Source organism: Priapulus caudatus, unplaced genomic scaffold (genome assembly GCF_000485595.1).
Source record: "Priapulus caudatus unplaced genomic scaffold, Priapulus_caudatus-5.0.1 Scaffold133, whole genome shotgun sequence".
Taxonomy (NCBI): domain Eukaryota; kingdom Metazoa; phylum Priapulida; class Priapulimorpha; order Priapulimorphida; family Priapulidae; genus Priapulus; species Priapulus caudatus.
The window spans coordinates 706,681-720,202 of record NW_014577194.1 but is presented as its reverse complement, the minus strand read 5'-3'; the positions used below and the strand labels follow the sequence as shown (position 1 = coordinate 720,202).

Here is a 13,522-nt window from a genome sequence, read left to right as displayed (position 1 = left end):
TATATATATATATATATATATATATATATTGGATAGCTATTTCTCACGTTCGTTATCGTGAGAGTGCATGTGCAGTTCTGTTGTGTTGTTTATTGCCCCGTGGTGGTCATGTGCTCTCGTGTAAATATACTGCATATATGGCATCTGCAACTTCCGAACTGAGAACGTAGATCGTCATCGTCATTATCATTATCGTCATCAATAACAACATCATCATTGTCGTCATCGTCATCATCATCATCATCATCATCATCTAGTATGAACGGCAAATACACTGTCACGCGGCGGGGTCTATATACATCCTGTTCTATTTAACTAGGGTTAGGGTTAGGGTCAGGTGTAAGGTTGAACTGAAGGGTCAGCGATATAGTTATGGGTAGGGTTGGTTGATTGAATTAGGGTCGATGGTCAGGAGAGAGTTACGGGTGAAAGTAAACAATATTATCTGATTTACCTGTAGTATTACCTATAGCTTCCGAATGAGCATTGTTCATCAACAGACATGCATATATATATACACAGGCTCAATGATGTGCCGCGTTTTGCATTTTCTTCCTGTTTCTTTTACGTTTATTTTCCTGTAAGTTATTCCCCCTGTAAGTTCCAGTTTAGGGTTTGACTGGTAGTTATAATAGGTGGTTGCTGAATAATATGTCCTTACGCTGACCCAAACCCTAACCCTATAGCGTCAAGGCCAGTACTGAGATGCCACTGGAAGAGGGCAATTCTATTGCAAAGGCACCGATACTCGCATTGTCGTGGCAGTTGTTATGTGTGATAGAAACCTGCTAACAAATGTGTTAAACTCGGGGCAGTAAGCATCATCACTGATCGCACTCTTATACTGTATTACTGTTATAATAAATAAATAAGCAAATAAATAAATAAATAAATAAATATATTTATTGCACATTGTTATGTGATTGCTCTTCAATTAAGATCGCAGGGCGCTCTCGTGCGTTTAGCTAGCTAGCCGGCCTGTATTGAACCTGCACGCACGCAATGGCTGTTGAAAGGCCCAGTTGGTTCGCGGAAGCTGCGGCACTTGTCCAATTTACCGCGATGCATTGTTGCCGGTATTGATTCCGCAAATAGAACCGCATTATAATGTCAAGATGGATTTGTTTGATCCTTTGCGAGATTAGTGGGGACTCGCCTACACGCGCACTCATGATTGTGGTCGTTGCATTGGTGGGCACATGTGGTTGCATGGGTGTTGCGTATATCTATGGTGGGCACGAAAGCTATTATTGAGATGCGCCGATACAGCCTGTAATTTTATAGCCGTGTTTGGTTGCCGAATGGTGGCAGTAAAATTGCATGCAGATTGTTTGCACGCAATCATGATGGTGTAAAATTTCGCAAGTTAAAATGTTAAACGGCGATTAAAATACCACTATTCCACAAATAGCTCATCCAAGTATTCAGTCCCAGTAATATAAAACCTTGTTTGCAAAACTGTGTTTTTGAAATTGCCATGTAATATAATGTGTGCGTGCGTGCATGCGTGCGTGCGTGCGTATGCGTGCGTGCGTGCGTGCGCGCGTGCGTGCGCGCGCACGCGCTTGTGTGTTTACTGTTGTGTATCGCCGTTGCACATGTAGTTGAGTGTAGGTGCGGTTAAGTGGAGCAGACTTGAACTTATAACAAAAAGGATAATCAGCAAATCTTTCTAATAAGTTTATGTAGAATGTCGTTACCCGTACAAATTTAATGCACAATGTAAATGCATTGCCGACGGCTGTACCTTTGGCTTTTTCTCTGAGGAAACGGAAGCTCGAGAAACGTCTAGCAGCGTTATCGTCAAACGAGCAATCGCAATCGTGTAACGGAAGAACTCGGAATCGATTTTGCGACATTTTGACGGCAATTTTTTGCTTGATTACCGCCATACTTTACCACAGACGTCCGAATGCATGAGAAACGCATGAAAAAGGTCGCCGTAACATTACTGTACGCACGTTCGGCTGTCAACACCATGTGGCGATGACGTCAACTAAACCCTGTTTATCTGGTGTGTTTCAGTGACATCTTCGATGCCATGTTCCCTGTACACCACAAGGCTGGAGAGGTCGTCATACAACAGGGTATGTATGCGTGCTGCTGGCTACCAGGGTAGATAGATACATGTACTCACATCTAGCGCTTTCACTCTCAAATCCTGGGCAGTGAAAGGTTAATGCATAAAAATAGCACACACATGAAGAACTAGCGGGATACCCGGCGTTGCCCGGGGAAATCAGTGGCGTTACTCAGTTGGTGACCGCTTGGTTGAAAGGAAAATACACGTCCTTGAAAATAATTTGGGATAAATTTGCAATAACTGTCCAAATATCTGGCATCCAGTAAATCCACTGATTGGCATTTAAAACGAAAACTACATAAAAAAAAGGCAATAGTAAACTGCCAATAAATATCACGAGAATGGGAGGAATGGAAGTGAGAATAAGAAAGTAGTGATAAAATGGTTAAATGAGTCATAATTTTAACGAATTTCTTGAAAGTGATCTATTGGTTATAGGCGTCTGTCGAATTTATGATGTGCATCATATGATGTAAATCTTCAGAATGCCAACGCCGGAAATAAGTTGCTGTTTTAGGAGCAGGCAGTAGACTGAACGTTGCAGGAAATTTATCATTCATTATTGCGCTTAATAAACGTTCAGTTTTGTGAATTTTTCGCTAGACATCACTATTTTCCTTGCGGCTCTTCCGCCAATTTCTGTGGCCATGTTCGTATCTGTCAAAGTTTCAGCAATATATGTCTATTTATATGGTGCTCCAAAATTATATAGCTTAATAACTAATATCAATTCTGGACAGGATGAGATGTTTTAGTTTCGTAAATTTTTGCCGATATCGATTAGTGAATGCAAAATGAGCGCTGGAAGCAATTTCTTCATTTGTTATCCCATGGGTAGCGGACGTCTAGCGGACGTCTCATACTTTCATGATCAGTGCATTGATCCGCAGTAGTGGAGTGTGTGTGTGTGTGTGTGTGTGTGTGTGTGTGTGCGTGGTGCGTGCGTGCGTGCGTGCGTGCGTGCGTACGTGCGTGCGTGCGTGTGTGTGTGTTGGCGCGTGTATGTCTGCGTGCAGATAGCATGCAGTCATTGGGCCAACGTTGGCATTTGGTTGGCACATTACCGGTGAGTAATATGACCTTGGGCTGACGATGGGCCCTAATATACGCTATACCTATAGCTATAAAACTATCCCCGCCGTGGATATTTCTTTTAGATATCTTATCACCAACCACGTTCACGAAAAAAACACGTGTCATTGTGAACGCTGAACTGGTGTTGTAGGCAGTAAGTGCGTGCTCCCGTGGTGTGTAAACGGTTTTTCACTGCGTGTGTTTTAGGTGATGAAGGAGACAACTTCTATGTAATAGATGATGGTCAGGTGGATATATATGTCAACGACAAGCACGTCGTGGCGGTCAGTGAGGGGGGTAGCTTCGGTGAACTAGCCCTCATCTACGGTACTCCTCGTGCCGCCACTGTGAAGGTAAGTGACGTCACAGATTCTGCATCCCTTTATCCTGGATAGCTGCCCCCACATCCCTATATCCCCGATAGCTACCTCCACCTCTATAAATCCCTAATAGCTACAGTCACATCCCTATATCCCTGATATAGCTACCTCTCTCTCTCTCTTTCTCTCTCTCTCTCTCTTCTTTTGCTTCTCTTTCTCTCTCTCTCTCTCTTCCTCTCTCCTCTCTTTCTCCCCTTCCTCCCTCCCTCCCTCCCTCATCTATCCTCCCTCTCTCTCTCTCAGCTCTCCTCTCTCTTCTCCTTCTCCTCTCTCGTCTCTCTCTCTCCCTCTCATCATATATATACTCTTAGTATATGATATATAATAGTAATATAAATATGTCAATAGCTGCCCACCACATCACATATATCCACTGATATAGTACCTCTCTACTCTCTCTCTCCTCTCTTCTCTCTCTACCAGCTCATCCTCTCTACTCTCTCTCTATATAATTAAATATATATATATATAATATCTATATATATATATTATATGACTAGTATGCTCATAGCTTTTGCCCCTCCATCCCTATATGCGGCCTTCACATTCCCATTGAGTACAGCTGGTCTACCTTAGTGATGCTATCAACAGCTAATAAATACCTAATCATATATAAGAGGTATTTATTAGCTCTTGATGCTATCGCATGATTAAAAAGCCTTGTGAGAGTATGATGGAAGGCGTTTCATTGATTACCAATGCTCCCTCGACCACAATTTTCGGTCTTCCTCCGTAAGAAGCCCACGCACATTCACTACAATGCTGATTATGCGTGACAGAGTCTGCACAGTTGAGCCAATTAACCGGCATAGTTGTCACTGTTGCATCAAACCAACATCCCGAATACTGCCTTTGCCATTATCAGCTAATATAAGATTTTGCTGCGAAGAAAATCCAATATTGAGATCAGGGGGTGGAAATGACGTGAATGGTTTTGATGTCTGTAATAGTTAAGACTAGTCAAGTGGGGAACACTTTTCCGCAACTGCAGACTTATTTAATTAGTGTATTTTATGTTGAACATGAAGCATAGAGATTTTTTGGGGAGGGTTAATGCTGATCATCTCTCTTTGACCTTCAAAAAGTGTTACATTTAGAAATTCACGTGGTTTAAATGACACGGCAATAAAAAGCTGGGGTTTAAGCCTATGAAGTTACCATCTGACTGCATATGAAGCGGCTACAGTTAGCACTTAAATACTTTAGGGATGTATTTAGGTCAGTACAGTTAGATTCTCACTGAACCGTCTGTAGTTGTAATCTGTCATCATTTAAATGGAAATATCTTTAGGGCATACGACTACAACATTGCTATTTGGGTTACTAAATAAGCAGCGACAGCGAGTTTGCTCGGAAATTCAAACCTCGCATTAGTCTAGCGAGCCATAAAGCTTCATTGCACTCGCCGATTGCTATTCAGCGTGTGGCTGTGGTGTTACAGCAATGAGTGATCGTGATCGCCACCTATTCAACTCTTCTTCACGTGTAATATGTGAGGTGTTTTTTTCCAGGCAAAGACCGACTTGAAACTGTGGGGCATCGATAGGGATTCCTATAGACGAATACTTATGGTAAATACAATGAAAGTCTGCGCCGCACCGTTAAGCAATGTGCAGTGAAACAGTAAAGTGATAATAACTGTAGCTCATGAATGTAGTGGCAAACACGTTCACAGTTTGATGTGCGGTTTTACGCTTGATGAAAATTATTAAAAGTAATTATACACAATTTATTGCTCTATAATCATATGCACATTCATTGTTATAACACTACATTCATTAGTGGTATTCATGTAATGCCTGCCATCTAGTGACTTGATTGTGGATAATAATAATTAGCAGTTCTGTTGATCAAATTGGCAAGTGCAGCATATAGATGCACTGATGTAGCTATAAGTAACCGTTTATCTACATATTACATGGTACTTCCTATTAATGTGCGTTCTGGTTTGTGACAGGGCTCCACAATTAGGAAGAGGAAAATGTACGAGGACTTCCTTAATAAAGTGCCTATCCTCAGTAAGTATACGATTCCCATACATCCAAGCCGTTTACACCGACTGCTTAGTGACGAACCACAGAGTTCGTGCTTTTTACTTAGTCATGAGGTATCCCGAATATGGAAATTCTGTCATGCATCTTCAACTTGTCCACATGTGGCGCCATCTATTGGCAGAATAAGTTTTTCAAATGCCACTAGCCAAAAGATTGCTATATATCCGATTTGACATTGTATTATGTACAATGATTGTAACGTGTTTCAGCTGCGTATTCTATTCTCTCCACGTTACAGGCACCTTAGATGAGTGGGAGAGGTTGACCGTGTCAGATTCATTGGAGCCATGCTCATTTGTGTCTGGTGCGAATATAGTCGTGCAGGGTGAAAAGGGAGACGACTTTTTCATCATTACCGAGGTATGACTATTAGCCATCTCAATATGCAAGCTTATTGCAATGAACTGTATTTTTCAATCTCACTAAATATTAGAAATTATTTAATTTCATTACAAGAATGATAGCATGATTATTGAATGTTACATTCAATCATTGGTAAGGAAAAGCTGCCTTGCGAAGTAGTTATGAGTGTGTCAAGATTGATTTATCATTGAGGTTCATGATCGTCAGCCATGTTTCCTGATAGTAATTCCATTTATGAGAACATTTTAAGCATTTTTCAATGTCATAAATGCGTATTTCAGGGAGAAGCTATCGTTTCTCAGAAACGGACAGACTCTGAAGAGTCGTTAGAGGTCGGAAGACTGAAAATATCAGATTACTTTGGTAAGTTCTATTGGAATCCGTTACCTTTTTATTGCAAATGTTCAACGCAAGCAAAGAGGTTCACAAATCTTTAACTGATTTATCTGTCCACCATTATTGACAACTGTGGCCAATCAGCTGTGCAATAGCACATTCTAGAAAACAATGTTCAAGGATACTCTCCACCTTTTGCACGGGTATTGCTCTAATGAAGATTAAACGTTTATTGCCGAATGAACTCGCAATCAATCACTTGTTTTTCATTCTTATTAGAGGAGATATTATCTCTATTGCTCACGCACAAAAAATTTCCATGACAATTTCCACGCACTAATTATGCTTACCAACCAAATTTTCGAAGTTTTATGTCAACATGGTAGATTATTTTGATATTCTCAATACCAGAAAGAGTTGAGAATACAAAATTGTTTCGCCACATGTTAAGCACCATATGGACCTAAAATAGTGCGCCTCAGGATTTTTTTTAAAGCTTTCTAATTTAGCTGAGAAAATTGAAAAAACCTGCTTAAAAATTAAGTTGATGTGTTTACCTTAGAATTGAAAATTTTTAGCCGAATAAAGAGGCATTAACTGTAATAAATTACACGGCTACTTAATCAAACAATCCTGTGCGCACTTCTTCGATTTACAGCACATATGTTAGCCGTAACAAGTAGTGTAAAATCTAAATTATTCCGAGTTGTAAACTCACAGAGAAACATATATTTATTTCTATAATCCGGATACTATCGTCAGAAATCGAAATGGAAGATGAGTCGTTTTCTGACGTCTGCCGCGGGTGCTCCATCTACACAATGTACGCGAGGGCCAACGTCGAAACGCTCTGAACAGGTTTACATGTACGCCGCCATTCATATCGGAGGAGAGAGAATGAGCATGGTAACACAGGTGGCACATAGTCGTTAACACTCGAATAAAGTTGAAAATTTAAAAAAATCGTCATGTCAAAATGTTTAACTTTAAAACCTTAACTCAGTGTGGCGTGCCGGCTAGGTTGGGAATATTAGCTATAAAGCTGTCATACAAATATCAACACACCTCAGTATTCCATGGGCTTCTCTCACTCATCTACTGTGGTGCGGGTAATAATAAATCCTGATTGGAGCCCCTACTTTTAAGTCTCATTTTTGCTAATCGCTTCATGTTAGTACCCGTTTACAAGGGAGTATAGATATCGTAACAATGTCAAGGGTGCGATCTAGTGGGGGGGGCCCGGTCGGCATCACCCTTAATTTTTGAAAATCCCTTAACAAAATTTCCGTCCCAAATTTTTTTAGGGCTAGTTTTTCTCATAAAGATGTACTTATATATGTATAAATTCGTTATAAAAACCTAGAAATGGGCAAAGCACGCAAAGTTCGTGGGGCATCCGGGTGACCGGATCTGATAAATGTTTGCATTCTAGACATCAAAATTACTGCTCAGATGCTCTCAAAATGCACCAATTTTTAACAATTTTCTTGGGGAGGTCCTCCAAACTCCCCCCCCCCTAAGTGGCCTTCGACAGCTTTTTAAAACACCAGAAAAATTAAGCAGGAAAAAGTGCCCTTTCTTTCTTCCTAGACACCCCCCTTTCAAAAATCCTGGATCTGCCCCGGGTGCTACGTTGATATGCATGCCCCACGATGATACTCGTTTACATGATCGCGCGCGCGCGTGATAAATCGTCGTACGCAGCAGAAGTTGACACACGCTCGGTCGTCCATGGTTCCCCTCGTGTCTCTTGCAGGTGAGATTGCCCTGCTGCTGGACAAACCACGAGCCGCCACCGTGCAGGCCTGCGGACCACTCAAGTGCGTCAAGCTGGACCGGGCGAGGTTCGAACGCGTGCTCGGCCCGTGCAGTGATATTCTGAAACGCAACATTGCTTGCTACAACAGCTACATAAAGCTGGGCATCTAGCACCGCGTCGCTCCGGCGTAGACTTGCAGCGCGTTGACGTCGTCGCTGCTGCCGTGGTGTTTATACACTGCGGTGAGTACTGTGGATGTGTAAGGCCGTTGCGGTAGGGAGTCGGGCGTGGTGGATCAGCTCATCTGCACAGACTGTCATTCTCCGAAGCACTAATTGGTATATGTAAGGCAGATGCACTGAAACGGAGGTTAAGGCGGAGAACGTCGCAAAATTATCGGAATTCGGGGTGTAATAGTGGCTGTGTCGAAAAATCGGAGGCTGTTTATTACGAAATCTTGAGGTCACAAGTGCAATGGATTTGTACCGCCATTTTCTCAGGTGGCGTGGCAATGCAATGGCTTCATAGATGATGGCTCCCTCTATGGAGTGTAATTGCTGATTGTTGTCGCAGTAGAGGAATACTTTTCAGCGATAAACAAAGATACTGAATGAGTGTAGACGCAGTAAAAGCAGCGCACAATATTGTAGTGTGGCAGATGTACGCGGGTTGGTGGTGCTAGCTAACATTGTCATCACGTATGCACAATGCAGCTGATTTACATCATAACAGACAGACAGGAAATCGTTACAACACATGCCATACGTGCGAGTCAACGTCAGCGTATCGCGGCGGCGGGTCGTCATCGTAGCTGTTCGGTTGTTTCGTGGGTCTTGTGCATTTAGGAGACAGACCGGTCAGTGCGTGTGGTTGACACTTGGTGAGACCACTGCACTGAGTGCTAGCTCCGGCATAGACACAGCCTTATCTTGGTAGCAACTGGCCCCAGCAATGGATCTCAGCAGCGTTACCACGTCAAATGCTGAATACGACCGAGATAATTATCATCATTTGTGATGCTGATTTTGTCGTCGCGGGAAATCGAATTTCCCAGCGAGCGTTTTTCGAGAGCACGCGATCGGTCGGTCGTGCTTTTGTGAATGTTCACTGTAGAGGCTTTTACACGCGTGTTCGGAGGGTTAGTTGTAACTGATACACGCTACCAAGGCGTATTAGGATAGTGCTGTTCATGGATGTAGTGATAGTGAAAATTTGTTGATATTTTTGCAACTGCATAATGTGACAATTATTAGCTTTGTAGCGGTAAGATAACATGGAGTTCTGTTTATATTATATATATATATATATATATATATATATATATAATGTGTATGTATAATATGTACTAGACGTAAAGTAGTTCAATAGTTTGTTGACCATGTGCAGGGAAATGAACGTGAATGAGCGGTATGATGTAGTTTGTTGTGCGCGTCCTCGACTACGATAGAATGTTCCACGCTGAGTCGTCGCGCTGACTGTCAAAGCTTCAGTGTAGCTGCATCAGCAAAGCTCGGGGTAATAATCACCAGGTCATCAGGTCATCCACGTAACCTGTGTACACGCAGAACGATATAGCGAATCTTGTCTGAGTCGAAAACTAATCGAAATCCGAATTCCGAATTCGACGGTAAGACATGCGATCGGCACAAACGTCGAGTGCCGCCGCGCGGTTATTCGCATGAAATGGCGCGAGGCCGCGTGAGTGCGTTGGCTAGTCGTGAAGTGGTTGCGTATCGCGATGGAGTTTGCTTCACTACGACTATGAGTTTATCAAAAAATGCTATTTGTGAAAACATAGTTGTTATCATGTCGACTGTAGATCAGACGCTTGCAGGTCTAGAAGCGAATGCGAGGCAAGTTTTAAAATGTTATCAATCAGGCACTAACGGTAATTAATTCGCGGAGTAAAGCTGAGGGGTGCATGACTTGCTGTTTCGATGGCCGGTAACATATATATCTAACAGGTCTGGTTAGGTAGATATGTCGCTGCCATGACAAACACTGTGATGCAGAAGATTCCAACACACCCTAGCAGAGCCTGCCACCGGCCGATAGATGGTAGCACTGTCTACGTGGTCTCTAAGCCAGCCCAGTGTAACCTGGAAAACTGGGAAATCACCACGGGAAAGTAAGGAACGCGTGCCTCCTTCGCTTTGTGAAAAGCTAAATGAAATCGGCTTAGATTTTTGCGCCGGTCTTTGTATTATTGTGTTTTAAATAAGTCCTGGAAGGTAATCTATATAAAAAAGGAACCCTATTGAAGCACTAGTGTGTGTGTGCGCGTGTGTGGGGTATGCGTGGATGGGTCTGCGTGTCCAATAGTTTGCCTATAGAGTAGCGAACAACGCCGTGTCCCGCGCTATTTTAATGAATTGTTATAGATGGTGGATGTATTTTTAACAGCACCGAATCTACGATGATATTTCCGTTTTAAATATCGGCGCATTTTTAATCGTGTGTGTGTGTATTTTCCTCGTTTTGTAATCGCGGACACGCGCAAACATTTTCTGATGCATGATGTCTTCTGCTCCGCTGGACGTTAATTTTTACGAGAAACAGTATTATATCGGTTACGTACGTACGGAATAGAACTGGTGCGGCGTACTCATCTTCCCTTGTACTGCGCTGTGCCGGCTGGCTTACTTCTGAAACCTATACCATCTTTATTATGTGCACAGTATTTTACGACAACTATCTTCATCCCGGGTACATTCGCTGTCGCCCCCTAGCGCTGCGTAGCTTGTAAGCATACCGCAAAGGTGTTCTTCGATCCGCAATCTTTAATTATATACGCTCAGTCGATGCCCGTCTCATTTATACTGGGAATGGGGTAGCATCAACAAAATTGGTGTGTAATTGCCTGTGTGAAGTGAGTAGGGGTCGGGGTCACGGAAAGAATAGCAATTGAAAGAGCAAATGAGCTGAGAGCGAAGCTGAAAATGCGTGGTCGAGTGTGCGCAAAGGTGAAGAAGACCAAAGTACAAGTAAAAAAAATTCCTTTCGGCAATTCCCGCACGAGGAAGTAACGTTCGCCAACGCTGAAACCTTTCGCCTTGGTATTACTGTGATTTCTTATTCACTGGCATAAGAATATTCCCGTGCCGCGGTGAATCCAGGCGACGATCCAGGCTCCTTGCTGATCTATCTACCGCGCGACAGGAGGCGTGATTGCAGCGTTCCGGTTCCGGTTCCGGTTCCGGTTCCGGTCGCTTGCGAAAAGAGGTGTATTATTTAAATTTGTTGTTGGTGATGATGATTTTAAAAACATATTCGATAACATAAGCTGTCAGCCCTGCTATTACGATGTATCTTTGTAGTATTTCTAGCAACAGATAATAATATATAAATGAATGTTTCAAGGTTTCTGTTAAATAAGTATACGTGTGTTGTTGTTTTTTACTATCTTGTTTGCGATCTGATGGAGTTCAAGAACACGTAAACCGATGTTCCATAATACAAATGCTTGCAGTCTTTAAACAAGTTTAATTCTACTGCACTATAAAAGTTCAAAACGCATATGAAATGATAATTATAATGTTTATATTTATTCACAAGCTTACAAACAGTCACAAGATAAGGAAAACGTGCCGGTGCAACGTGAAATTTACACCATTATGTCACTTTTTATGCACTCTTGGTTATATATTATATATATATATATATATATATATATATATATATATATACCGTGTTATGTGCGTTCCTGTGATTTCGTCAGCCACGCCACATATATATCTACTATATATCTATAGGATAAGGTTGATATATAGATACATATATATATATATATATATATATATAATATTCATATATATATTGGGGTGTAAACAAAGTGACGATACGCCTCTGCGGTGACGACTTGCTGCTGCTAGTATGCGCAGCTAAGTAACAACATGGATGAAATAGTGATTCTTTAGAATTGCGAAACAACTTGAACGAATCCAAACTCGTCGTCTACGTATATAGCTGTACGCGCACTGGACTAGTTAGTTCGCTACACGAGTTCGCTTTTCGCGTCATATCAGCGTTCACATTCGTTCGCCACATAAGTAAAGTAATCATAAAATTCTCTTGAACATTATTTCTTTCGATCTGTCGTCTGGGTGTTAGCATAGTCGTTAGCATTGCATTGATTTCGCACGCGCCCCCAGAAAACCAATCTAGCACTTCCGTAAACGATAAGCCCACAACGAATAGGCCTAAACACAACGAATTAATGTGTCATATACCGGAGAACTTCGACGGCCTTCTCAGACTCGTCGCCTTACGATGTTGTTTCGATGTGGATGTTCGATCATGCAAGTCGCTGGCGATGATGTGCGCACACGTGTGAACAGCTAATACGATTGTCCACTTAAGTAATAGCTCCGTCCCTGCTACACTTAATGATACAACTAGAATAACTGTTATTTCGTTTTTTTGGAATCCCGATTGTTAGGATTCGCCATCGCTGGTAGTTCTCAGTGACAAATCTATGTACAATCTATTCTCTGTTAACTACACCCACGCATATTTATTGGTCAGAGCATCAGTCGCCCTACTTTAAATTATTCTTGTCGAAAAAAGTGCATGCACCACACCGCACGACGCACGCACGCACGCCACCCGCACACAACACACACACCTCAAACATTTTTGGGGCGACAATACAGCAAATAGATGATATGCTTATATATTATTAGCCATCTTGCCGCCAGAACAGATGTTTCACAATGGCAAACCAGCGGTAGGTTTTCCGTGGCGAACTGCATTACGAAAAACGTTTATGTGGGCAGTTGAGTCACCGCTAGCGTCGCGCTTGCGTATGCTGCGTCGCGTGCGCTGCGTGGTGCGATGCTCGTCGCCCGTCCTCGAGCCGCCCGGGTGTGTCGTGCACGATGTGTTGAGTATACAGCAGATGCCTCTGAAAAAGCTGGCGAGCTACGGCTATCAGAATGTTTAACGAAATTTTTAACAAATTCAAAACGACCGGACTAACATACAATATTTTTAATATTCTGCACTCCCTCACCTCTTCGTCCTCGATCTCTGCGCCCGCCTTCCCCGCTCTCTCTATCTCATCTCTCTCCCTCTCTCTTTCTCCCTCTTCTATCACTCTCTCTCTCCCCCCCTCTCTCTTCCCCCCTCTCTCTCTCTCTCCACCTCTCTCTCTCTCTCTCTACTCTCTCTCTCTCTCGCTCTCTCTATCTCGCTTCTCTCACTCTCTCTTCCCATCTCTCTCTCTCCCGCTCTCCTCTACTGCTGTCGTATTTCTCATTACCGTCGCAAGATTTAGCATCAAATTGTCTGTATTCCTGTTCGTGAATTTCATCTCAGAGGCGTTAATAACGGCCACTACGTTGCGGATATAGACAATGCAATTATGGGTGCACTGCGAGTGGTAATTTCACATCGATTTGGTTTTGTCAGGCGCCGAGGTCTAAATTAATTCTTGCCTTTCAAAGAGTGATTTGAAATATATACGTATTCTCTG

At 42.5% G+C, this 13,522-nt stretch overlaps 1 protein-coding gene across 2 annotated transcripts in view; it reads left to right on the top strand.

Moving 5' to 3' along the window:
* Positions 1 to 11,427, top strand: part of LOC106805934 (cAMP-dependent protein kinase regulatory subunit-like) — a 99,163-nt gene extending 87,736 nt beyond the window's left edge. For both annotated transcript variants that reach the window (XM_014807722.1, XM_014807721.1), the window contains exons 5-11: positions 2,026 to 2,087; positions 3,365 to 3,510; positions 5,049 to 5,108; positions 5,495 to 5,555; positions 5,830 to 5,951; positions 6,236 to 6,317; positions 8,047 to 11,427. In XM_014807722.1, coding sequence (XP_014663208.1) covers positions 2,026 to 2,087; positions 3,365 to 3,510; positions 5,049 to 5,108; positions 5,495 to 5,555; positions 5,830 to 5,951; positions 6,236 to 6,317; positions 8,047 to 8,219 — 706 coding nt within the window. In that variant the 3' untranslated portion in view covers positions 8,220 to 11,427. The remainder of the gene's footprint in view (positions 1 to 2,025; positions 2,088 to 3,364; positions 3,511 to 5,048; positions 5,109 to 5,494; positions 5,556 to 5,829; positions 5,952 to 6,235; positions 6,318 to 8,046) is intronic.
* Positions 11,428 to 13,522: the final 2,095 nt, after the last annotated feature.